The 27,181-nt window shown below is 33.6% G+C and overlaps 5 protein-coding genes and 1 long non-coding RNA gene across 10 annotated transcripts in view; 4 read left to right on the top strand and 2 right to left on the bottom strand.

The window, feature by feature from the left end:
- Positions 1–8,924, top strand: part of LOC149477534 (oxidative stress-induced growth inhibitor 1-like) — a 45,101-nt gene extending 36,177 nt beyond the window's left edge. For all 3 annotated transcript variants that reach the window (XM_089710918.1, XM_089710920.1, XM_089710919.1), the window contains exons 4-10: positions 394–493; positions 5,067–5,150; positions 5,717–5,905; positions 6,116–6,222; positions 6,481–6,641; positions 7,392–7,561; positions 8,053–8,924. In XM_089710918.1, coding sequence (XP_089567044.1) covers positions 394–493; positions 5,067–5,150; positions 5,717–5,905; positions 6,116–6,222; positions 6,481–6,641; positions 7,392–7,561; positions 8,053–8,865 — 1,624 coding nt within the window. In that variant the 3' untranslated portion in view covers positions 8,866–8,924. The remainder of the gene's footprint in view (positions 1–393; positions 494–5,066; positions 5,151–5,716; positions 5,906–6,115; positions 6,223–6,480; positions 6,642–7,391; positions 7,562–8,052) is intronic.
- Positions 1–27,181, top strand: part of LOC149477526 (kxDL motif-containing protein CG10681) — a 128,138-nt gene that overhangs the window by 40,780 nt on the left and 60,177 nt on the right. The window lies entirely within an intron of this gene.
- Positions 11,665–12,817, bottom strand: Vhl (von Hippel-Lindau protein). Its single transcript, XM_089710876.1, has one exon. The coding sequence runs from the start codon at positions 12,507–12,509 to the stop codon at positions 12,006–12,008; it is 504 nt and encodes a 167-aa protein (XP_089567002.1). The 5' UTR covers positions 12,510–12,817; the 3' UTR covers positions 11,665–12,005.
- On the bottom strand, positions 14,771–16,184 carry LOC149477532 (uncharacterized). Of its 3 annotated transcripts, none has more exons than XR_016317664.1 (5): positions 16,027–16,184; positions 15,500–15,734; positions 15,301–15,372; positions 15,099–15,182; positions 14,771–14,998 (listed from the first exon to the last, which is right to left on the bottom strand). It is a non-coding gene; the product is annotated as an uncharacterized LOC149477532 (long non-coding RNA). The 3 variants fall into 3 exon arrangements; XR_016317663.1 differs by having other exon boundaries at positions 15,103–15,182; XR_016317665.1 differs by lacking the exon at positions 16,027–16,184 and adding an exon at positions 15,823–15,974 and having other exon boundaries at positions 15,103–15,182.
- LOC149477531 (trafficking protein particle complex subunit 2-like protein) lies at positions 19,199–20,229 on the top strand. The gene is made up of 4 exons (XM_089710842.1): positions 19,199–19,321; positions 19,476–19,687; positions 19,765–19,941; positions 20,021–20,229. Exons 1-4 carry the CDS (start codon positions 19,289–19,291, stop codon positions 20,064–20,066), a joined length of 468 nt encoding a protein of 155 aa, XP_089566968.1. The 5' UTR covers positions 19,199–19,288; the 3' UTR covers positions 20,067–20,229.
- On the top strand, positions 20,392–26,043 carry RpS20 (ribosomal protein S20). Its single transcript, XM_089710936.1, has 3 exons — positions 20,392–20,529; positions 24,305–24,466; positions 25,808–26,043. The coding sequence occupies exons 1-3, from the start codon at positions 20,527–20,529 to the stop codon at positions 26,012–26,014; spliced, it is 372 nt and encodes a 123-aa protein (XP_089567062.1). The 5' UTR covers positions 20,392–20,526; the 3' UTR covers positions 26,015–26,043.

The following is a 27,181-nucleotide window of genomic DNA, read 5'->3' as shown; positions in this document are numbered from 1 at the left end:
ATTTTAAAGCATTGATACGTGGACTGGATTCTGTAATCTTTTTACGAGTAATGGCTGTAGAATATGGGGGCGTTTTGTTTTTTTCGTAGCAATTCTTCTTATACAAAAAATATTGTTATTTAATTGGAAATTGGTCCAATTTATTCAAAATTTTCTCCTGTATATAAATTTCTGTGAATGAAGCAAAAATTAAACAACCGAACGAAACGAAGCAATAAAACTAGCCTTTCTGAGAACTTTACCCAGATCTTACCTTATCTTATGAATTAGCATGATTTTCAAAGGTAAATTGTCTGCACGATCTTTACTTGTTTATTAGCAAGTTAACTCACATCAGACCTAGAATATTATATCTCTGAAGATAACAAATAATTATACCTTTGTTATTTCCAGACTCACAAACTTACCTCCAGGACAGAATCTATACGAGACAGATCTATTAGAGCTGGCCGAAGGTCTGGAGGGGAGGAGCCAGAATCCAATTCCTTTGTTGGTAAGTCCTACCTACCTACAGAATAATTTTAAAACTGATATTATTTATAATACCTGTTTAACTAGGGTGATGCTACATGCTGAAATCTGTAAGACACTTAAATAACGTTTGCTGGTTTAGAACTTTGATAAATAACAATACCAAAACTAATATTATTTTAAACCCTGTTTTACCAGGGTCCAGTAGAGTCCTTGATACACGCTGAAATGTGTTGAAGATACTACTCTCAATACGTATACGGTATATTTTTAATAACAAAGTAATTCTGTCTCTCTATCAGTCTACTTCGTTATCCAAAAATGATTTGTTCTGAAATGAATATCGCTAATATGTTGGAAGGTTTAAGGTACCTTTTCATATAAAAGGGCCGATGTAAGCCTTGGAGATAGCAAGATGAAATTGTAATTACATACTTAAAAACATGAAAAAAGCAAGAACAACTATGTTAATGTTTCGATTCAGGTAGCTTTAAAAAATTTGGCTTTCTCTCCTTGCAATTACGAACGTGTAACCTGTACTTACCTTTATAATTTCGATCTGTACATCCGCCCATAAAAACATTTATTAAATTAATTACCGCGAATTTAAATCTACGAAAATCAATTCTACATTCTGTTTATTTATGAAAGTCATATTATCTTTTCATGATTGTGGTAAAAGCTCATTATTTTTTTTTATTATCTTAACGTGTCATAATTAAAAAAATTAACTCTTTTTTTATTGTTATCTTAACGTAATTAAAAAAATTAACACTATTCGTTAATCTGCATAGTTACAAGATAAGGAAGGTATCTTAGGTCATTGAGCCTTAATTATACTAAAATAATGACCTCTAGATTGAGTGGGCTGGGCTTCATCATGCCGTATGGCCTGCACTGGCCGGTCGAACAAGTTTTTCGGATAAGGAAACATATTATTATTTGCATTTTTTATTGTAGACTTTTTAAGTAGTTATAGTTGTTTTTTGGTATAACTCGTTTTATTAATACATAGTTCTATTTGTTATATAATATTACACAATTTTATTACTATTTTTTTGTCATATACTATTTGTTTTTACGTTAGAATTTTAATTGAAGTTAGTTGAATGATCGCTTTATGGAGTGTTAAAAATTATTCGCGTATAAATCCATTTACATTTAAATTGTCTTAAGGATTAATCGTTTCAAAATTATCAATGATTACCCATCCATAGGCGAACCGCGCTATAAGTTGCTTAACCTACACCACTAGCTAACGCACAATGCTCGTAATATGAATACCAAAATAATATTTTTTCATTTAAACTTCGGATTTTTATAAAAACAAATATTTTCTCCATAAACCACGGGGTAAACTCAGCATTTGTTTTATACGTAGTGATTTTTATAGAGATCCTTCGAGTATTCTGGCATAAGACAAAATAATACACTAGAATTCCACATGTAATTGTGTAATAAAGTATCATTTTATGTTAAAAGTACGTGCGACAATTCTTATAAATTTTATGGTTATTTTTATCTTGATCTTTAAGATTTTTACAAAGAAGTTGAAGCGACTTTATTTGCTATTATATCATTGTATATAGAAATGTTTCCTTCTTAATAAGTGTCATTTCCATGCCTTATTTCAATGCCGTAATTTTTTTGTAACTAAAATTGTAAAAAAGAGCGCGTGAGCGCAGCACACGTGTCGGAAGTGAAACTTCTTTGGCAAGATTCAAAGATACCAAAATCGTCGCCTTACTCCATGACGTGACGGTATTGCCATGACCTTGAAATTTTACTCTCAACACGCCTAAAGAACTTTCACTTCAAAATCAGTTTCACGTTGTTATGTAAACATCCCTGTTAGAATTATTTCACATTTCAATATGAGCCTAAATGAATATTAATTCATTCATTAACAAAATAAAAACATGTGTAACTCAAAATGAAAATTCTTATTTAATTTTTTGCAATTATTTTCTTTGTCTCTTAAGTAAATTGGTTTAATTAGTTAGTAGATACGCAAATACATTTAGGCGATTGAACCAAGGATGAATATTAATTAATTAATTTAATTAGAGATATATTTAGTACCTACTGTATAATTAAATGTTTCTTATTAGGATTACTATTGTTGTATATAATATCTTCGTATTGGATCATTTAGTACCTAGACGTATTAAAAATCAGTTTAAAAAATAATTATTTGCATTTCACACCCATTTTACCTATCCCTTTTCTTCTTCACGAATAAGTTTTTGATAAGCCTTCCTGCCCTCAAACAAAAAGAATCTTAGTTTCCAAAGATTTTCCTCTACCAAAAAATACTCAACTCGACTAATAATGTTCACCGAAAGAAAAACTTATTTTCATGTATTACTTGTAACATGTTTTTATTAATAACATTTTAGTACAAACCACTTAACCGCGCTTGATAAAATGATAATGCTATCTCATGGTTTGACCGGTCAAGCGATGAAATATCGAGCTTCAATAAAAAATATCGATAAAGATACTACATTTATAGTGGAAAATTATAAAACGGCGCAAGATCGTTTGGTTTCTTTATTTTTTTTATCAAATACTAGGTAATGATAGTTAAAATTGAAATTGTTATCCCTCCATAAATATTGCGTTTTTAATAGACGAAAAAAAACGTGAACGCGCGTAATTTGACAGCTAATGTTATCAATAGACGTCTATCGTATATAGTCTATCGTCCGTAGACAGCTATCGTCTATGTTCAAGTTGAAAAGTCAAAGACCTCAAATTTCGTCTTCTAAATTGTTTTTTTTTTAATTTTAATAATGGTTTATTTTATTTTTCCTGATTCTTTCTTTCTTACATCGAATTTAACTTAAAACACGTTAATATAAAACGTTATTCCTAAATCAGCTATGTAAATCAGCTATGTATTACATATTAATACCTGTGACGTCACAAAATGGCGCAGAATCGATCCTAATCTTAATTGACATACATTTACATAATCTTTAAACAAATTATTATGTCAAAGGTCGTTCAATATAGGAGGTCAATATCAATTCTTATAAAAAATATATTATAATAAGTAATGACGTGAATCGTGATGTAAAGAAACCGGTCGCAGCATGACTTTGCTGTTGCAGTTTTTATATAAATTATGTTTTTATTGGTTGTTAGGCTAATATGTATTAGTTGAGTACTGAGTTATAACTTATAACGCTTCCCAGTTCCCACGGAGATGATTTGAGAAAATTGAACCCTTGATATTCTCCTTTTAAACGTATTTACATGAACATAATAATTAATAAGACCTATGCACCTGAAAATTATGCATTTGCACGAAAAAAATCATCACATGAACAAAAATAATTACTTAAATTAAAAAAAAATGCAAAGTTGTAATTCAGTGAAAAATCATTAACAGTTGATTTTATTAACAGAATATGTTATTTCCTGAGTTAATACAGAATTACTTAAAGCAAATACTATAATTATCTACTGCTAAAATAAATCTTACAAATTTTTGTCATATATTTGTACAATTTCAACAACCTTGATGAACTTGGTCAAACCATAAAAACCGATCAATCATTAACTATAATAGAGTATTGAAAACATAATTATACAATAAGTAGCCTTGGTATTTTTCTAATAAATCTATCAACGTTATATTGATAACCCTGAGAGAATTAATAAAAAAAAATCGCAAGGTCTGTAACGCTATTTCAAATGATTATTGATACAGTTTTCTAACTTTGAGGTCACTTCGATGGAACCATCTGGATTCATTCTAGTTATACAGGTATTATAATAATAGATTCTCAAAATAGTCTAATGGATTGTATTTTAATTTTTAACAGGGAAATAATAATGTATACGAATAATAGCGATTTTTTAATGTAAATGTAAATGTGGAATACATTAATTCATCTTCTATGTTTTTTATACACTTCATTTTCTAAATGAGTGGTGGAGGATATATACTTGACCATATTTATTCAAATATACTATCTATAAGTATCCCCATACCATATTTAATAGACATTGATGTTGGTTATCCATATCTGTTATATTAAAGAAGGATAATTTCCACATAAAAAAACAAATTTAATTAAAAGTAAACTTATTACAACGAGTGTCTGCACTATGCAGACCAGAGTTTGAGTCTAACAATATGATGTAATTATTTATTACTAGATTTCCGCACGCGGCTTCGCCCGCGTTTTCAAAGAAAAACTCGCATAGTTCCCGTTCCCGTGGGATTTCCGGGATAAAACCTATCCTATGTGTTAATCCAAGTTACCCTCTATATGTGTGCTAAATTTCATTGTAATCGGTTCAGTAGTTTTTACGTGAAAGAGTTACAAACATCCGTACTTACAAACTTTCGCCTTTATAATAGTAGTAGGATTTCGAAAACTTAAATTCTAACATAGTAAAACCACTACCACATTCCCAACCGTGCGAACGACGCATTCAGCAGTTTTTAATGAAGTCAGGGCCATAAAAAACTTATTATTAGCTGTGTAATTAGTAAAACACTTAAACCTGATATACAAAAACTTTGTGCTTAAACCTGATGAATTTTAACAATTGTTTCATAAACAAATTAACTTTTTCAGATGGACAATCTCCTCAGGCCATGTGCAGATGTAGGACTGCAAGCTGATTCGCTTATTGAGTGGCGATACGATGTAGAGAAAGAGGTATATTACTTTTGTTCTCATAGTATCCTTTAAGATATTGGTCCTTCGAGACGGAAAAGATGGAATATAAAGGATTTATGCATTTTGTTTCAATTATTGGTAAATATTTACTAATTGTAATATATTGCACTCAGTTACCTATAGCCTGTATTCCTTAATAATATAAATCGCATTGCAATTTAAGGCATCATAGAATTCATTATTTTTTGATGTTTAATTGGAAAATTATAGTCAATTCGATTGTTATCACAAAAAAATGTAACAGAACTTTGTACGATGTTTACTGATTATTATCACCCTAAATTCTCAAGCAGCATTCTTCTCTATCAGTCGATCGGTGTGTGATGCATTTATCATCTTTAATGTTTCTTGCGTGTCGTCTGATTTCATATCGATATCACACACCTAAATTTGTTATCATGTTTATTTTTCCATTTCCAAACATTGAGGTATTATTAACATGACTCTAACTCGTGTTAAAAAAAGTGTAGTAGCGATGTCCTCTCTAGTACGTAGTACATGTAACTCAATGTTTCCAAACATAAAAGTTAATCTACTGATTTCAGATAGACCACGTGGTGCTAGGTCGGGGGCCGCCCGGTGGTGCGTGGCCGACGTTTCCGTCACACGTGCGCACGTTATCGCCGGGCGCGTGGTTGTGGCTACCTCCGCTCCCGGCGGCGGCTGCAGAGCGACTGAGCGCGCGAGCGGTTGCAGCGTACTGCCGCCGGTATGTGGTGGCGTGCGGGTTGCAGGTGCGTTCTTTTTTTGAATTTTACTTTTTTCTATGGGTGTGAATATAATTTAAAACCGGCCAGTGTGTATTGCAACTTTTTTCTGTTTTTTTTTTCTTTAGATATTTCAACATAAAAAAGAAAAATAGAGATAATTTTTATATTATATATGCTTTTTATGCCCCTTTTTTACAGAAATTGCGTTTCTATATGTTATTTTATTGCTTCCAGAGGTACTTTCGCTGTAATGTAGTAGTGCTAAGCGTTACACCGGCCCGTGCTACAGCCGCGCCGTGCAGCGCTGCGTGTCCACGGAATGGCGCCTTTTGGGTCTCTGGGTGAGTTCTATTTATCTACATTTCAATCGAATTTGTAATAACCTTTATTGGGACACAAACACGAACACAATTAGTTTAATTTAATTTATTTCTATTTAAATATTTGAACACCCAGAATGTATTTTATATCGCTATAATATTGTATTAATAAATAAATGTAATTTGAATGGTAACTTTGTTTAATTCTGATTTTATTCGAAAAAAAAGCACCGTTCATATAGAAAACTTTCTCCATACTTAACAACCACTCTATTCCAGGTACGACAAAACCGAAGGCCGCGGGTTCCGCTACCTCTGTCGTCGTGTAGTAGTGGCTTGTGGTGCGAATGACAGACCGAATGTGTTGCCAACACACGTGTCAGAGCACGCTACACACTCGCTGGCTAGCGTGGAGAGGGCTGCGCATTTGTTGGCTAGCGGTAAGTGTGGGAATGTTTTGAGGGTAGTTTTAATTTTATTGTTTTGGAGGGTAGTTTTAATTTGGTTGTTGGTGGCTTAAAAATTAAAAAGTTATCGTGTTTTTTGTTTAGTTTTATTAAAATTTGCTTTGTAATCTTCCAAATCCCAGTACGATTGGCTCGATAGTGTGGAGAGGGCATTTTAATTTTATAGCATTAACATTTTTTTAAATTGATTCTCAGTTCGTATTAATGATTTTTTGTCAATTAGCTTCACCTGTATGTTTGTATGTAACCGACTCATTTAGACTTGATTTTGACCGAATATAATTTAAATTTATACTTTGTACATTTATCAAAGGTCGGCCACTATAGAATAATTTCATAAATTTACCCAATCAAAGCGTCCGCGTCGTTTTTAACTAGATTTTCCTGCTATACAGGCGCATACCCTGTCTCGTAATTGACACTCACGTAATCCGTAAATCTTAATCTTAATACTATTATAAAGGCGAAAGTTTGTAAGTATGGATGTATGGATGATTGTTACTCTTTCACGTAAAAACTACTGAACCGATTAAAATGAAATTTAGCACACATATAGAGGGTAACTTGGATTAACACATAGGATAGGTTTTATCCCGGAAATCCCACGGGAACGGGAATTATGCGGGTTTTCCTTTGAAAACGCGGGCGAAGCCGCGGGCGGAAATCTAGTACAAAATAATTTCATGACTTTATCTTATGTAAACGTGTTTTTTTTTCTTCTAGGCGCCTACCCCGACACCTACAAGTCAACCCTCGTGGTGGGGTCCGGCGTGAGCGCAGCGGACGCGGTGCGGCTGCTGCGTGCGGCCGGTCTGCCCGTGAGGCACCTGCACAGGGAACCCGCACCTTCACTTGCGAAATTAGCTCCTGGACCATACCCGGATTACTGCCAGGTGAGTTTTATGACTTGTGAGGTGCGTAAGGTAATCTCTCACTGGGAACCCGCACCTTCACTGGCGAAATTGGCTCCTGCATACCCGGACTATTGCCAGGTGAGTGTTATTGGGAAGTTCGTTGGTAGTAAGGTGTGATCCCTCTACCTTGTCAGGCAAATAGGATCCCACGATATAACTATATCGCCGGTTGTTATGTCACTACAAGTCGACGCTACTGGTCGAGTTTGACGTGAGCGGCAAACACGGTGCGCTTGCTAAATAAATAAATTGTTGCCATCTTTTTTTTATATGTTCAAATTTAATTTATGAAAAGGAAATAAAAGTTATCTGTATGCTAGTTTTCATTTATAGATACAATATGTAGCAATTGGCATTTCATACAAATCATGTAGATACTCTGCGAAATCTAATAATTATTAAAAACGTAAAGATAGGTTTTTTAAATAATAATTACGAAATAAGTTTCAAATTATGTTTTCTCTTTACAGATCTACAAAATGATGTGCGACGGTCCATCTGGCAACTACCCGAACTACACACCCTACCCACACCACATCATACTAGAAGTGACCCCGCTCCCGGAACAAGAACAACCACTCAAAATAGCAGAAGAATTAGAAGACAACACAATCCGCCTCAAACGAGTCAAATTACTCGATCTTGTCACAAATAAAACAATTGAACTAACAGTAACCCTCATTGCAGTACTCATTGGCTCTAAACCCGACCTATTCTTCCTCCAAACCAACTTCGACCTTAACAACATTGACATGAAAAAATGCAAATGCGGCGAAAAGAAAATTGACGAAAATCAAAAACAATGCTTCCTCAGAAACCACTGGCACTACCTCAAATCGGTTGTTGGACAAAGCATACAGAGCTGCAAATCGCGATACTTGAATTATACAGAAATAAATGGCAATATGGACACAAAATGCGCGGAGCCAGACTGTAACAGACGGGACACGTGTACGTGCGACACGAGGGCTGAAAACGGACTGGCCGTTCGAGAATGCAAATGCGAAATCATTCCATATTCAAATTCGAGGCGGGAAAAGAGCTGTCAATGTCAACCGACAAATCCGTATAGCAATGGACTAGGCTATGGCATCGATCCGAAAAAGCCAGTTGACGGAAGATCAAATCCAGTGTCCATAGACAAAAGTACTCACGAAATTTTAAACGCGCCAAAAGGAATGTACGCTTTGGGGCCGCTAACAGCAGATAACTTTATTAGATTTATTCCTGGAGGCGCTCTTGCAATAGTTTCACACATTCACCGAGAAATGAAAACAGAGTAATATATGTATAGATTCAATTGTGATTATCTACTTAATTTTTTACAATAAATTATTTTTTATACCCAGTCTGTTGTATTATTGCTCTTGTCTTTTGTCAGAATTTACCTTCATGAGGTTTTCTATACAGTGTGTCCGGACATGACATACCGATATTTGAAGGGGCTATTCTCCAGGTATTTTTATCGACAATTCAACCCCTCTACAGTCCCCTACCTCACCCCCCTCAAAATGGTTTTCGAATTTTTTAAAGTATGTTTCATCACTCTTATCAATTAAATTTGTTTAGTGGTCCCTAGAATAACTTGTTATTGTGCAAATAAAACCAAATTTAGTATTTTGTGACACTCACTTTCGATGTTATTACAATTTTCATAAATTCACTATCCGAATTGATAGGTTTGCCATTTTGAGGGGGGTGAGGTAGGGGACAGTAGAGGGGTTGAATTGTCGATAAAAATACCTGAAGAATAGCCCCTTCAAATATCGGTATGTCATGTCCGGACACACTGTATAATAATAATTTATATGGTGTATTTTAAATAAAAAAAAGGACAAGCCTATAGAATTATAAACTAATTTATACTGATAGATGCTTTACATTTGCTTAATTGATAATATTTGAAGAAGATTCTCGTAGTTGTGGTAATAGTGGGCTTACATCCATACTAATATTATAAATGCGAAAGTAACTCTGTCTGTTACTCAATCACGCCTAAACTACTGAACCAATTTGCATGAAATTTGGTATGGAGATATTTTGATATCCGAGAAAGGACATAGGCTACCTTTTATTGCGAAATATGTACCACGAGCGAAGCCGGGGCGGACCTCTAGTATGTGATAAGTTTGAATGGCAACTGTAAATGCCACTCACATTTTCCATTTAAGATATAAGTAATAGAAAAAAATGAATTTCGAACCTTAATCATGAACAAAATAGTTCTAAATATTAAATTGATAAATTTTGTTATTATGTTATATAAATAACTAGCTTATGTTAAATTTTTTATAGTCATCTATACTAATATTATAAAGCTGAAGAGTTTGTTTGTTTGAACGCGCTAATCTCGGGAACTACTGGTCCGATTTGAAAAATTCTTTCGGTGTTAGATAGCCCATTTATCGAGGAAGGTTATAGGCTATATATTATCACGCTACGACCAACAGGGGTGGAGCTACGGGGGTGAAACCGCGCGGAGCAGCTAGTAACTAATAAAATGAAAGGAACATATTCAGTTTAAAATCTTTATTAAATCTATTCTTTGAGTACATAAAATATAAAACTTACATTTACTTTGAGTAAGAAAACAATTTTAATCAGAAAACAATTTTAATGGCACAAATTTTTATACAATATATGTAATATGTATACTTATAGGTACCACACTATATTTAACAAATTTTAATGTATAGGCCAAATACATGTTTCTATGAATTTATCATCAATATAAATACATATAGTTTTGTAAATAATCAAAGTTTTCTTCAAAATTATTATGTGTATTTTAAGGAGGACATCTATAATTTTATCAAATACATAAAATCATTACAGTATTATGAAGTATAGATTTCTTCTTTTTCAATCAAAATAACATATTATAATAAATGCCAAGCGGAAATGAAATATCTTCATAATTAAAATATAATACTATGCATATTAATGTTAAATACATTGAACATTTAAAGCATTCGTCTACATTAACATAATAAAGGGGACAGATTTTCAGTTTGTAACATAGACATAAACAAGATATAAATGAGTACTAAGCTATTTTTGGAAATTCTCTACCAAGTTTGTGCCCTATATCCTCATTGAAGTGCAACTTATTTAGGCGCGTTGAGTATAAAATTTCAAGGCCGCGTCATGGCAATACCGTCACGTCATGTAAGGCTACGATTTTGTATCATTGAATCTTGCAAAAGAAGTTTCACTTCTGACAAGTGTGCTCGGCACACCTGCTCTTTTTTTTGTTTTCTGATCCATCTGGAGACAATTTTTTTATATTGTAACTGTACTCTCTTCAATCAACCACTAATCTTAATTCGAATTGACATATTAAGCACTAAACAAAAAGCAACATTTTTTATTGTAAGCTGTTCCCAATCTTAGTGTACAAATGCATAACTAAATAAGAGTTAAAATGAAAGAAGGTTATAATAAATAACTATTATACAGTCATTGAAATAATTATCCCAAATAAAATTGTAGAGAAACATAATTATTATATTTCCGAAACATAACTGCAAATACATTATATAGGCACATAAAAAAATTGTAAGTAATAAACAACTACACATTTATTAGAATACAGATAATATTTATAATAACATTTATAGCAATGTCTAAAACATAATATATTACGATAAATTGTATAAAAATTCTATAAAACATTTTATTCTTATTAGTAGTTACATCAATAAAAAATGATACATATTTATATTATATACAAAATGTAGTAACAATGTACAGTACATAATCATTCTATAAGCAAGTAAGTAAATGCTTAAGTTAAATTTAAGCAATATAATATTGCTTATTTTCAATGATAGGCAGAAACCTAAGAAATATATAAACTGAATGGAAGTATACATAATAAGTAGTTCTGATTATTTAAAATAACCAAGTTTGTGTGTACATTTAAATAATTAAACTAATCAACTTTCTTTTTTAGTATTTGCACACCCAATCAATGGGTAGAATGTATTAGCCACATAATATTGTAATCAAAACATCTAAAATTTGTAACTACATTCTTGCAAATAAATGTAATTTGAATTTGAATTTGAAAAAAAAAACAAGAATTGAAGTGATACTGAGTTAGCTTAAGTCAAGACAATAATGTACATAGAATATAATTTACAATTTACAATATTTTACACATATAATGTAATAATATAAGCCCTGATTATTGATATAATTACATCAGATCGAAAAATCTTATAATATATAAACATATATCTAAATATTATATCACATTAAGACATTCTGTAGACAGACCCTTCGTCCTTAATATCTACGATACAAATAATCATCGCACTTATTCTCTATGTTTTTGGAAGGGTGGTAAAAAGTTCACCCACAGTATAGTAGACATGTACACAAAGCAGCCGATAAGTACAATAATACATAATATCAACCCTCAGTCTCTACTTGGCGGAGGTAGTGGAGCGTGAAATAGATTTGTTAAATGCTGCAACTCCTCTGCTAGAGTCCTCGGCAACCCCAGTGCGTTCACTGCATTCGAATCTTTTAAATGCAATGCCAAAGACAGCAACACAGTCTGTCTCAAACTTCGGACACTAATAGTTATGTTCCAATTCGTTCGGAACGTCATACCGCCTATATTCCTCGGCGGACGATATATCGGATTATTATTTATCACGTACCGTTCCTTTGTTGCTACGTCAGTGAACTCCCACGGGTGAGTGATAAAGGAATTTATGTCGAAATGCGATCCTTCATCCAATCGCACGTAATGTCGCTTCATCCCACGGAAATCCCGCCACCACACGTCAACAGGACGCGATGTTTTGTTCGTAAACCTGAGATATGCTCTTTGTGTTGATTCCAGCGATCTCACCAGCATATTTTGACCTTTATCGTCGATTTCGTACACTAAATCGCTCTCGTCACTCTCCGGCATTATAATTAATGAGTTCAAATCATGTCACGTTCTTGTGGTCGAGCACTGATAGATAAAACAATTAAATTTCACAACTGATTCAACTAAGTATTTATCACGATAAATGTTTTTAATAGATTGAGTATCTTTTGTTTGTTATTGATATAAACAACGGCTGTTAATTTATGTTCCCTAACTTTTTTGGAAAGAATATTCTAATTTTACTTTACACCAAAAACGAAATTCATGATTGTTGACAAACAACAACTTTGCTCTGAACTCTGAAGCTGAAAAAGCTTTTGACATGAATTGTATTTTTCATCGATGATGTTATCTTCTGTCACTATGAAAATAATACCAGTATTCACCAGTGCAAACTTAGCACCCCATCAATGGAATTTTGGGTCGAAAATGACCTTGATCGTTAGGTCCCCGTTAGGTCCTTTAAGGTCCCACAATTTTTTCGTTAGGTCCCCTTTAGTTTTTTTTTAAATAATTTTTTAAATTTTAGGTATAAAAAAAAATGCACTTTAGCACCCCATCCATAGAATTTTGGGTCAAAAATGACCTCAATCGATAGGTCTCCGTTAGGTCCTATAAGGTCCCACAATTTTTTCGTTAGGTCCCCTTTAGTTTTTTTTTAAATAATTTTTTTTTAATTTTAGGTATAAAAAAGTTACACTTTAGCATTCCTCTGAGTTAGCACCCCATCCATAGCAAAATTGGCAAATTTTATCAAAATCGTATTCTTTACCGTTAGGTCCGTATGGGCTCATCATTGAAATTGTTGAATTATTTATTTTATTAAAATTATAAAATAATAAAAACCTGCGCATGCGCCTTAGAGCATTAAGGCATGCGCACATCATACATAAACAGCGCGAAATTTAAAATGGTATCGTTTCATTTATTAAATAAATCTATTGTTCTGAGAGTGCTTATTTATTAAAAACCTACTTTTCAACCTAGAATTAAAATAACCTGGTATTAGTGTCAATCTATGGTGTCAATATATTTTTTGTAGCGGCCACAGGGCCACACTACGGTCGAGGTATAGATTCGGAAAGAATAACATGCAACAAATCATTAATTTGATTCGGGATGACCTTCGCGTGGACACTCGAGGGGGCGGTATTCCAGTGGAACTGCAAGTGATGGCAGTTATTCGATATTGGGGCCGGCATGAGGTAGATGTGACTTGTGCTCTAGTTTTGGATATATACAATAGAAAAGCCTGTATAACGATCTATTACATTACAGATCCAAGAAGATTGTGCTGACATTCACAGAATGAGTCAACAGACACTTTCCCGTTTGTCCCGAAATGTTGCTATTGCGTTAGCTTCTAAAAGTTCGCGTTATATTAATATGCCGTCGAACTCAACCGAGGAAGCCAAAGCAATTAGGAAATTTGAGGCCATAATATGCGGGATGAAGCGTATCATTGGTGCAATAGATTGCACTCATATTAAGATACGCAAAGTGAGTGGAGAGGCTGGACAGTACTATGTTAATAGGAAGGGACATTACTCCATTAACACTCAAGTATGAACATTGTACAATAACATTTTAGTTTGATCATAGTGTATTTAAAGTAATAAATTTTCATTGTTATGTGTGCTATTATGTGTTTCTAATTTATAATAATATTGATGACAATAATTACAGGTAGTATGTGACTCTGACCTTAAAATCTGCGATATTGTGTGTCACTGGAGAGGAAGTACACATGATTCCCGCATATATAGAGAAAGCTCAATAAAGCGGAGGTTTGAGGAGAATGAATTTCATGGGAAGCTGATTGGAGATAGCGGGTATCCTTGTACTTCGCATCTTCTAACACCAATATTAAGACCAAGGACACAGGCAGAAGAAAGGTACAACCTGAGTCACATACGAACGAGGAATACTGTAGAGCGTTGCTTTGGGGTGTGGAAGCAAAGATTCCGCATACTCAACGAAACAATGCGAGGGTCTCTGCAAGTGATCAAGACCACTATTGTTGCTTGTGCAGTTTTGCACAATTTAGCAATACTCTTTAATGAGTCTATTTTAAATCAAGGTATTTGTGCAAACTAATATGTAAACAAAGTATATTTAATAATGCCAATACATAAAAAATAAGCATATTTTAATTCTTTATTTTGTATTTTTCTAGATCCTTCAGGCCTTGAAAATCAATTATTAATCGATCCAACTATCCCTGATAATATAGAAGATGAAGACGAAAATATAAACAGGGCCATTTATATTGAAACTTATTTTAATCAATAAAAACCATATTTTATTATTTTTCAAAATTTATTTTTTTTAAATATTCCTCCTCTAATGCAAGTATTTGGAGCTTCTTCTCGTGAAGCTCCCTCTCTTGTTCTATTCTTAATAGGTGAAGCTCCCTCTCTTGCTCTATTCTTAATAGATGCAACTCTTGTTGTTGCTTCATTAATTCCTCCCTGCTTTTTTTTGCAAGGAGGAATAATTGATGCTCGTAATTGGAATTTGATTTCCCACTGTAAAAATAACATAAACATTAAACATTATTTCACATAAATCACAGCTGAACAATAAGCACAGGAAATTTCATGAAATTCTATTTTCAACATTACATACTTACGTTTTTTTTGGTTTAGCTTTGAAAATATGGTGTGTAGGATTTATACGTGGCAATTCAGTGGAGAAATTTGGCAATTCAGGCTAAAAATAAAAAAATAATAATTATTTTAAAATAATATAAATTTTATTTATAATACTGATATTTTTGTATAACATAACTGATAAAAATATTATACAAATTATTATATAATATGATTACCTATGCATGTGCAGTGCTTTCATCATTTTCATTCAATTTCAATGTATCATCAGCAGACTCCTTAGTAACTTCCTATAAATATATAAAATATAATTACTCAATCTCACAATAAAAAACTATATATGCATAGCGCTATTATCCCTTAATGGATATTCCAAATTAAGGAATAATAGCAGTAGAAAATGTAAAAAATATAAACCTGTTGGCCATGTGTTGCATCGCTATCGAAAGGATTGTTATCAACCACAAACTCATTAGGAAGAGCTGCTATAAGCTCTTGATCTTCAGGCGGAGGACTTGGTGGCGGAGGTCCCCCGCCTGTCATGTTTCTTGCCGTTCTAAATTTGTGTTCCGAAGCCTTAGCTTTCTTCAAATTCCTCCACTGATTTTGTATTTGGCTTAAGTCCCTTTTATGGAGTGAAATGATATTATAACTGAAATATAAATACAATAATAATGTTATTACACTGTAACAATTTATTAAATACAAGAAACTGTTAGAATAAGTAAAACTAAAATAACCAAGACAAAACATCTTCCCATGCAAGTTTTTTTGCTGTATTTGTATTAGTCGACGTATCCTTATTCTCTAATATAATATGTGCTCGCTCGAGCACTAATTATTTTCGAAGCACTTTCTAAAGAGCAATATATATTTATTAATAAGCATTAAAACATGTAAGCAAATAAGTACATTCTATTAGATTTCTTGTGTACATTACGTACCTTATCCTCCTCACTCCAATTCGTCGAACGAGAACGTTTATTGATCATTGAACTCATTTTAAATTAAAACTGAATTTGAATTTATCAAAAATCTCAAATCTGTACAAATGTTTGAAATTTGAAAGTTATCAATATCCTGTCAGTTAAACGTCATACAAAATAAAGTCTACTATTCATATTTGTCAAAAAGTACATTTTTAGTCAAGTTTTACGTGAATAGCGGGTTTTATTTCGATAATGTTACTAGAAAAAAATACATATATTGACGTAACTTAGTTGAGAGACTGCTGAGATAGGTTTATAAGTACCTAAGATTATTTTAATCATTGTTTAAGGAGTTGAGAGTTATTTAACTGAGAGGTGTTTATGCAACAGATCAGTCAGTTTTTATAAGTAAGGCTGGTAATTTTTTACGACATCACATTAGAAACCTCAAAAATAGCAGTACTTCTCCACTATTTAATGGATGTTATTATACATATAAACCTTCCTCTTGAATCACTCTATCTATTAAAAGAAACTGCATCAAAATCCGTTGCGTAGTTTCAAAGATTTAAGCGTACAAAGGGACATAGGGACAGAGAAAGCGACTTTGTTTTATACTATGTATAATATAATAATGATAGTGATAGCACAGTATTACAATATTATTTCCTACAGTAAGGAAACGCCTTTGATGTCGCGCGATGCCGCCGCCAGCGTAGGTACTTACGCTGCCACACGAAAATACGCTAGGGTTGCAACAAATGGGAAATAAAACAATTGTGATTATTAATATTATGATGAAATCATTTATTCATATGTACATTCAAAATAATTGCGATTATTAAATCTGATGTAATCATTTGTTCATAAATATATAATTACAGATATTGCACTGCTAAATATTATTTACGTGGACACTTTATTTTTGGATGTTCTTAATTGTATATTATACCATTTAAGAAGTAATGCATTCGCATTGGGATGTACAATCTGATTAGAAAATAATGAGGACAACATATACATAGCTTTGATTTTAATTCAACAGATACAATTATTAATACAATCTTTCTGAAATATTGTTTCCTTCTGGGATTTCAATGTAGATTTACATCCGTAAACGGAACAGTTTTTGCGCGCCATAATAGAATATGTAAGTACCTATGTATAATAAAATTATTACACAAAAAATACGACTGCGTCGTCCTTTCGCGATAGTTAATGCAAACTCAGCGTGATTGCATTAAGCGGCCCGCGTCGCCCGACCCCCCGCCAGTTCCCCTCCGTTTCTCTGCACAAGTACATTCGTCGCCATACTGTAGGAAATATGGTGATACTGTGGTGATAGTCCGGCTAACGAAAGATAAGACTGGAAAAGGCGGCAAATTCAAAAAATCATCATATTAAGGTAACCTAATGGTAACTTAGGTTATAGTTGGAAATAAAGTTTTGATACTTTAATTTATTATTACGAGCTTTGTTTTTTTGAGAGATTAACAACCTCTACAAACTCTTCATCTATATAATATTATATATATGTAATCTGGTACAGTTATCTGATACAGATAAAAAAAAGAACAGCTAGTGAAAGTAATAAAAAACATAATAAAATACAATTAAATTTTGTTTAATCAATATAATCATATTAAATCTAAAAGCCGCGTTCAGCCGCGAATAAAGAATAAGAATCACTATCATTATCTCTGACATCATTAACTCTTCCATTTCTGCAGTTATTCCATCTTGTTTTTTTTGTACTGCTCTTCAACATGAATAACATGGTTCGGTCATAGAAGAAATCTCGTTGAGATACTGATTTTGTGTCTTTAAACATTTTGAACGGACAGATCGTTCAATTTTATATTGTTGCTTTAATAGTTTATAACTGGATTACTGGTATCATCCATGCAAAATAATAATAATAATATTAAACAAATCATATAATGTGCAATGCAATCAAGATGAAAAGTATCAAAATATCAAGTCACACTGTGTGTTTTTCCTTGAAAACTACATCTCTTTCAAATTGTTTCTTTTTAAATTTATTAATCATAGTTTAAAGTTTTCGTCATGTTTTCAACTCAGTTTTCAATTATTAGAAATCACTAAAATCCTAAGCTAAAATCGCAGAAAATAAAATCACTTTGACAAGCTTTGACACATCAACAACTCAGGTTTTAATGACAGTTAACTGTTAAGTGTTGCCAAATAAATTTTCGAAATAAAAAGCCAGTCTCATCTTTCGAACCAGACGTGACTAGTCGTCCGTCTACGTGACTAGTATAGATTTATTTATTGATTTAATAAATGAAACGATACCAATTTAAATTTCGCGCTGTTTATGTATGATGTGCGCATGTCTTAATGCTCTAAGGCGCATGCGCAGGTTTCAATTATTTTATAACTAGTGCCCCGGCTTCGCCCGTGGTACATATTTAGTATCCTATATCCTTCTCCTGGCTCTAAACTACCTCCCTGCCAATTTTCAGCTAAATCGGTTCAGCCGTTCTTGAGTTATAAGTGGAGTAACTAACACGACTTTCTTATAAATATATAGATTTTAATAAAATAAATAATTTAACAATTTCAATGATGGACCTATACGGACCTAACGGTAAAGAATACGATTTTGATAAAATTCGCCAATTTTGATATGGATGAGGTGCTAGTGTAATTTTTTTATACCCAAAATTAAAAAAAAAATATTTAAAAAAAAACTAAAGGGGACCTAACGAAAAAATTGTGGGACCTTATAGGACCTAACGAAGACCTATAGATTAAGGTCATTTTTGACCCAAAATTCTATGGATGGGGTGCTAAAGTGTAATTTTTTTATACCTAAAATTTAAAAAATTATTTAAAAAAAAACTAAAGGGGACCTAACGAAAAAATTGGTGGACCTTAAAGGACCTAACGGGGACCTAACGATCAAGGTCATTTTCGACCCAAAATTCCATAGATGGGGTGCTAAGTTTGCACTGGTCCAGTATTCAACATTTTTACATGGAAAGATAAACAATTAAATATGTTTTTTGATAAAATTTCCACTTATTTAACTGATAATGCATCAAATATTTAAGTAAGAATTTTTTGATGTGACATAAAATTATAATTTATGTGATAAATTATTCTGAAGCCAGAACTCAAAATTAGGTATAAAAAAATGTACTGTCAAGTGTCAAGTGAAGTGTCAACTGTGACATTGACTTTTGACGGAGAGGTGTTTCTCTTTCTTGTATTTGCCTTCATTTATTGTTATTTTCGGGATTTTCTTGATAAAATGGCTGTTTGTGTAGCTGTTATTGGAAAAGATGTAAGTATAAATGAAATGCGACGTCAATTGTTTTTGAGAATGAAATACAAAAACCATTTTATTGGTATAGTGACGAAATAAAAACATGTCATTGTTATACCATAGACAAATACCATGTAAATATTTACCCATTATTTGGGGAAATTTGTTACAGAATGCTCCTTTATATATTGGTGGAATTGGAAACGATACAAGCACAGATAATGAATTATCAAGGCAGTGGTTGGTTCATACTGCTTTGGATGCATTAGAAGAAAGATTAGTATCCAGTAATACTACTAATACAAATTCAGCTTCAAATACTACACGTACGGACTTAAGAGACTTGTACCTTGGATTACTATATTCCACAGATACTCATAAAATGTGAGTAATTCGTAAAAATATATATTAGGAACATTTAAATAGTTTTGTATATTTTTTACTTTTCTGTTTGTTTACAGATATGGCTATGTAACAAAAACGCGTATTAAACTGGTGTTAGTCACAAGTTCTACGTCCCCAAGTGGGAGCAACATAAGGGATGCTGAAGTGAGAACTGCTTTACGAAGACTGCATGCTTTATATGCTGATGCTATTTGCAATCCCTTCCATTTACCTGGTGATCAAATAACTTCTCCGTAAGTATTCGGTAATTGGTATTCATTTTGCTTATAATTACTAATTTAAATGTGGAATTAATGCTTCTTTTTGTTTCAGAAAATTCGACAAGCAAGTTAAAAGCTTAATGCTAAACAATGTATAAAACTATAAACCAGAGATTGATATTGTGTAAATGTATATTGTTCTTTTAAAGGTAGTAAGATTATATTTTAAGTTTAAGTTTTCCATTAGTTTCCAATGTTATCCTTAAATAACTAAGATCTATTTATAATTTGTAGCTATTAATAAAAATATATTACAATTAAGTATAATGTCTTTAATTCTATAGTCGAGTTTGTAAGATCCGTTATTAGATAGATTACAGATCAATACATTTCATAAACGATACAAGCACATATATTAGATTTTCATAAAATTCCATAGACAATATCATTGCAAATTTTAAAAAGACAAAGTAAATGGTAACACTGTATTTGTTGTCAAAATTTGAGCGCCATCTTTGTTCTCTTTTAACGTGACGTTTGAGTGAGATTGTTCTCCGGTTCAGCGCTGAGCAATTTTTACGGAAAAGTTGTTTAACTCGACCGGAAAATCAAAACAAAATGGTAAGTAAAAGCTTGTAATTTATTTTAATATTGTTAGCTATATATAGATATTGTTTAAAAAGTTGGGTTTTCCATTATCACAATTTTTTAGGTTATGTGTACACGTGCCAAATCATTTTCCCGCTTTGAAATTAAACACTTCGAAAGAATGAATTTATTTCAGTCAAATATTCATTAATTTCCATTGTTATCACTACTTTTTTGTTGTTTTAATCAATTATTAACCGAAATATCGTTAAACCTATCTCATATTATAGAGCAACAATTATTTTGCCCACTAAAATAAACATGTTCTAATTATTGCTACTGTAAGGATCAATATTGCAGGTACATCGATATCAATTACAATTTTGCATTAAAAATCTTTCAAATAGTTTAAATAGTTTCTTTACACATACAATATTATAAATACACTCCAGTCTACACACTGATTCTGAAAGCAATGCATTAACTGTTTTAAATTCTTTTACACTATAGCATTTTACAAATTGAAACACAATAAATCTCTAACAATACCAAATGGCTGGTTCACACTTTGATTAGTGCGAGTGCAGGTGATGAGTAGTACTACGTGTGGACAGCGACTGTTTAGTGCGAGTGTTTAGTAGGCTGTGTAGTAAAGTGGGTAAAACTGTACATTATAGGGCGTGGAATTTGGGGGTAGTGGGGGGTGGAGAGAGGGGGGGTGGGTACTAGGAACTTCCCCTGTAAAGGGGGGGGCGCGAAAATTAATAGTTTTCGAGATATTTACAAATTAAGTTTTGGTCCGCCTAAAGCAAAGGGGGCGCAAACTGCAAAGTAAGGACTTAGAAAATTTTTGATCTAAAGTGAAAATTGTATAGGAATCATAAAATACATAATTTTTATTCAAAACGCTAAAATAAGCATGTTTTATAAAAAAAACTTTTTCTCTAAAATAAAAAATGGCCGAGATATTCGCCCTCAAAGATTGATGATAAAACCTAACCTAACCCTTTCCCTATCTCCTCATGTCTTTTTTATATTGTCTCAGACACTGCCTTAGCTCCGGCGCTACGGGAAGTGGGTCGCCCGTACTCCACTTCGCAGCTTCAGCTTATTGGTCGCCTTCGGCGACCAGCCTCAGCCGCTCCGCTCCGCACGGCTCCCGAGCTTTGTCACGGCGGGCGAGGGCTGCTCTCCCTCCGCGCCTCCGGCTTTTTACATACACTCTAGGGGTAGGGCAAACAAGACTACGTGGAATTCGGGGTTGACAGCTTCGGTTCTGTGGCAAGTCTTATGATAATGCAATGCTTATTTTAGCGTAACGTTTTTTAGCTAGATTCGGACTTTCGCAGCTTAATATTGAATACATAATATTCCATCATTGAAAAAATTTACATTTTACAATCCGTCATGTATCTTGGTAATTATCAAGTTTAGAGAAAAGTTGCCCCAACAAAACATGCTTTTATTAGCGTAATCTTTACGATAAAACAATAATAAATAGGTGTTATAATGATACCAACTCCATCAAAAATTTTCTAAGTCCTGCGCCCCCTTTGCTTTAGGTATTTTTTTCCAGTTCCACATTGATCTGAAGCAATTAATATTAATTATTACTTTACAATAATAGTTTTCAATACTAGTAATATTGCATTAGCTCTTTGATTTGAAATATGACAGATTTAATGTAATAGACATTAGTATGACCTGTAGTTTTTTTTTTGTTTGAGTGGGAATCGCCCTAAAGTCGCTTCTGGCACTCGCCGGCCGCTGCCGCGGCACGCTCGCTTCGCTCGCTCGGCTCGTGCGGCAGTTCAAATGTTAACCTAACACGCTCGTCGCTTCGCTCCTCGCTACCTATTTGTATGCTAAAAGTAAAAGTTTAATAGTTTTGTACAGTTTTAGGGCTTAACAGGAGTACGCACGAAACGATCTCGACTGAAAGGTGGCAAACGAACGGTAACTGAAAATGACGTCGTTATTGTTTTGTTCCACGGTACAAAGCGTACAATTAATATTGGACAGCGCTAGTCGTCCGCTAAACGGATGAATAAAATAAATTAGTCGTCCGATTACCGGATGAATAAAATAATTTAATCGTCCGATAACATCTATTTATCTATATAGTTAGGTTATCGGGGTTTCTTTAGAGAACTGCCGCACGTATTATAGGTTTTTTGTGGGGGGAGGAGGGCACACGTAGGTATTTGATTTTTTTTTGCGCGTCGACGGAGCCCCGCGAAGCGGGGCTCTTATTTCTGTGTAGTTTTTTTTTTAAAGAAACCTAACCTAACCTAACCTAACGGCTAACCTAACCTAAACTAGATTTTTTTTTTGCGCGTCGACGGAGCCCCGCTTCGCGGGGCACCTATTTCTGTGTAGTTTTTTTTTTAAGAAACCTAACCTAACCTAACCTAACGGCTAACCTAACCTAACTTGATTTTTTTTTGCGCGTCGACGGAGCCCCGCTTCGCGGGGCTCCTATTTCTGTGTAGTTTTTTTTTAAGAAACCTAACCTAACCTAACCTAACCTAACCTAAAGGCTAACCTAACCTAAACCTAACCTAACGAATTGAGGGTGAATATCTCCGCCATTTTTGATTTTAGAGAAAAGTTGTTCCTATAAAACATGCTTATATTAGCGTTATCTTTACGATAAAACAATAATAAATAGGTGTTAAAATGACACCAACTCCATCAAAAGTCCTGCGCCCCCTTTGCTTTAGTCCAACCCAACTAGCTTTAGTGTTAAAAGGTTATCTAGTAATCCGAATAATCGGACGATTAAATTATTTTATTCATCCGGTAATCGGACGACTAATTTATTTTATTCATCCGTTTAGCGGACTACTAGACACTTCGATTAATATTTTTGTTAAATTATAAATTGCGAATATTAATAATTTTATTTTATTTAATCTATTTTACAAAAACTATACTTAATAATAATTATTTTTAATGTTGTTGTTAAAAAATATACAAATTTCATAAATAAAATTTAAATTATAATATTTTTTTTGTTAGATAGAAATGTTTTACCTGAAATGAAACGCGTTTGACAATCGCTGTAGGTCAATTTGACACTGTCATAACAGTAAGTTCGCGTTTCAAAGATAAAATGGAGTAAAATTTTCCGATTTTCAAAAATTCGTGACTCAAAAACAAAAAGTTTTCGCGCTGTGAAATTTCAGATTTAGGTTCCATAGGACAATAGCTAACCACAAAAAAAATTACGACTCTCAACTCCACGCCCTATAATGTACAGTTTAGCCGTAAAGTGAATAGAAGCGTGTTCTATTTTTTTGCGAGTGGACTGCGAGTAGCCACGTCCCGCGCGCCCTCCCTTCCCCCTCACTCGCAGCGTGCCTGCACTCGCACTAATCACCTGCACTCGCAGTCAATTGGACACTACTCGCACTACACACCTGCACTCGCACTAATCACCTGCACTCGCAGTCAATTGGACACTACTCGCACTACACACCTGCACTCGCACTAATCACCTGCACTCACACTAATCAAAGTGTGAACCAGCCATAATACATAACAATATTATAATCCTATGTAACTAATTATCCGACCGCCTCCTTGGTACAGTGGTTGACGCGTGAGCGTAGCACCGAGGGGTCCTGGGTTCGATTCCCGGTAGAGACGAAGAAAAAAGAAATTTCTCGGTCTGGTAGGACACAGAACGCTGATCACCTACTTGTCCCTAAAGAAAATCGATCAGTGAAACAGATGTATAATGCATCTGCCCCTTACCCCACTAGGGGACATGGGACTTCACTTATGTAACTAATTATCATTCCAGGCAGCCGCTGTAGTGTCAGGCAAGGACATCGAGAAGCCCCAGGCGGAGATCTCGCCCGTCCACAGAATTCGCATCACGCTGACTTCCCGTAATGTGAGGTCGCTCGAGAAAGTATGCTCGGACCTCATCAACGGTGCTAAGAAGCAGAAGCTGCGTGTTAAGGTATGTATTTCTTAAGTTATTACTTAATAATAAACACTTCATTGCACACACAAACAAAACAAAATCAAACAAAAAAATACAAACAAAGTAATATAGAGCGGTACAAAATAGGCGGCCTTATCGCTAAGAAGCGATGTCTTTCAGGCAGGCTTTCTACTTAGTTTCTAATATGTAAGTTAAGGCTGTCAATTTTTATAGTCGGTATTATAAATCGGTTATTACAGGCGTCTTACAACTTAAACTAGATAATATTTGTCATAAAATTACTTGTACAGATAGATTCAAACTTAATGGCGTTTCGGAAGTTAGGTGCGGGTGCGCACAGGTCCCTCAACGCCCCGCAAATACCTAAAATTGTTTTCTGCGCATTGGATGATGTATAAACTTATAAATATAAATTGAATAATAATATTGGATGATGTTCCGAGTCACCATTAAGTTTGAATCGTTCTGTACAAGAGATTTCATGATAAATATTATCTAGTTTATGTTGCAAGACACCTGTAATTACTGATTTATAATGGACGTACGTTCGTACACAACTTTTAGTAGTGTCAGTTAACATGTGTCAAAAAATCTATTTTATAACTTGCAGTAGTGTTAATTGCACCTTGATGAAAACATTGCATGTTCTTAGTGCAGTGTTCACCAAACTGGTGCAACATTAGTGCATTCCAAAGTGCAGAGTGTATGTGTCTATAGTACATTCTGCTCATAGGTCTGCAACAAGCTTATCATATAAAAAAGACAGATTCATATACAGGGTGTCCCAAAAAGTAGTGATGAACGGAAGCTAGGAGGTAGAGGTCGAAGTCGTTGCCCTGGATTGGTAGGACATGGGTTCGAATCCCGCCTAGTAATCGAATTTTTTCTATTCTTTAAAAATTTATAAGGTGCTAAGATTCTAATTTTTAAGTACTTCTGTTCCTTATTATTTGTTAAATACAGGGTGTCCCAAAAAGTAGTGATGAACGGAAGCTAGGAGGTAGAGGACCTAGAGGGCTATACAAATCACCCCCATGTATGTTATGCGATTTTTCGTATTTTCGGAGTTATGACGTTTTTTATCCATTTTTCACTTATCGCCGAGTACGATGATATTTTGGATTTAAAAATGGATAAATTTTTAAAGAATAGAAAAAATTCGATTACTAGGCGGGATTCGAACCCATGTCCTACCAATCCAGGGCAACGACTTCGACCTCTCGGCCACCCATAGGATTTGAATGCCATAAAACACTAAAATATCAAAATCTTTTCCTCTTATATTATGTCTATCTATAGTACATATGTATTTATGCTATTAAACTGTAATTCTAATTATTGTCCTCCAATTTCCAGGGACCAGTGCGCATGCCGACCAAGATCCTCCGCATTACAACGCGCAAAACTCCCTGCGGTGAAGGTTCCAAGACCTGGGATAGGTTCCAAATGAGGATCCACAAGAGAGTGATAGATCTTCACTCGCCATCTGAGATTGTTAAACAAATCACGTCTATTAACATCGAGCCTGGTGTTGAAGTTGAGGTTACTATCGCCGACGCGTAGGCACAGCTGCCAATAAATATTTACAGATATTATTGTGTTTTATTTGTTAAATATGCAAATCAAAGTTTTTAAATGTAGGTGGGGTTGCTTGAACCTTGCTATTTGTTATATTCTTTGATATTTATTAGACTAGTATAATTATTATATTAACTGGTTTAGGTTTTATTTGTCTAATGCAACTTATATTTCCTAGTAAATTAGTAGAAAAATGATTTTAGTAAAGATATATTTATTTCATGTGAGTATCATAAATGAGAAAGCGAGAATTGGGATATAATGTGGTTAGAACGAAATTATTGCTACAAACGAACTACGAAATTATGTACATCTAGATTCTAGAGACTAGATTTGCTGAAAATGAGTTCTTATTTATTTTATCAAAGCTATGTTATCGCTTAGATAATTTAAAACGAATAAAAATTTTCGCTTCCCGCTGTCCCTATGTATCTTTAAAACTGCAACCGATTTTGATGCAGTCCTTTTTTAATAGATAATGATTCAAGAAGAAGATTTGTAAATATGTAGGTACGGGGTACATACCAAACATAAAATGCATATAATTATTGCAAATGTGCGAAGTCAGCGTGGGGCGGTCCTGTATCTCTAGCTACCTATGTATTATTTTTTGTAATATAAATTAGTAAAATATCCAACAGATTACAGAAATAATATTACATATAATTCGGAACCACCAGTTTTCCAAATAGAATTAAAAACTGCATTTACATAATATGTAATTCTAATTAATTACATTTTTTTGATATAGAAAGTGCTAATATGGTAGACCGTAGTTTATGGGATAGGTGAATAGGTACTTATATTGTGAAAGTTTAATGATTTGAATGCAGTTTTTTATGCCATTTTACTAGTCAAGTGCGAGTCAGACTTGCGACACTAAGGAAACTCCATAACCATAATCCATCCAAATTATGACCGCGCCCACCGTTGCTTAAATACAAATTATTATTAATTTTCACGTTAAAGTTGCATCAGAAATACATCAGCTCTGAAAATTGCAACTGTATATCACAGTTACAGATGGGCGACTTTAGGAAAGGCCTTTCTATGTCATTCAATTACCTATGACACGGAATAATACTGCCTGCTCCCTATAATTATGATGCAAGTGAAATGCCGTTTTGAGACTAAGCAATATCCGACAAGTAA

This window comes from Colias philodice, chromosome 25, assembly GCF_061535455.1.
Source record: "Colias philodice isolate Cphi_HAF_F1 chromosome 25, ilColPhil1 Martin Lab GWU primary, whole genome shotgun sequence".
Classification (NCBI taxonomy): domain Eukaryota; kingdom Metazoa; phylum Arthropoda; class Insecta; order Lepidoptera; family Pieridae; genus Colias; species Colias philodice.
The sequence above is the reverse complement of the archived record's forward strand: the minus strand, read 5'-3'. Positions and strand labels throughout refer to the sequence as shown.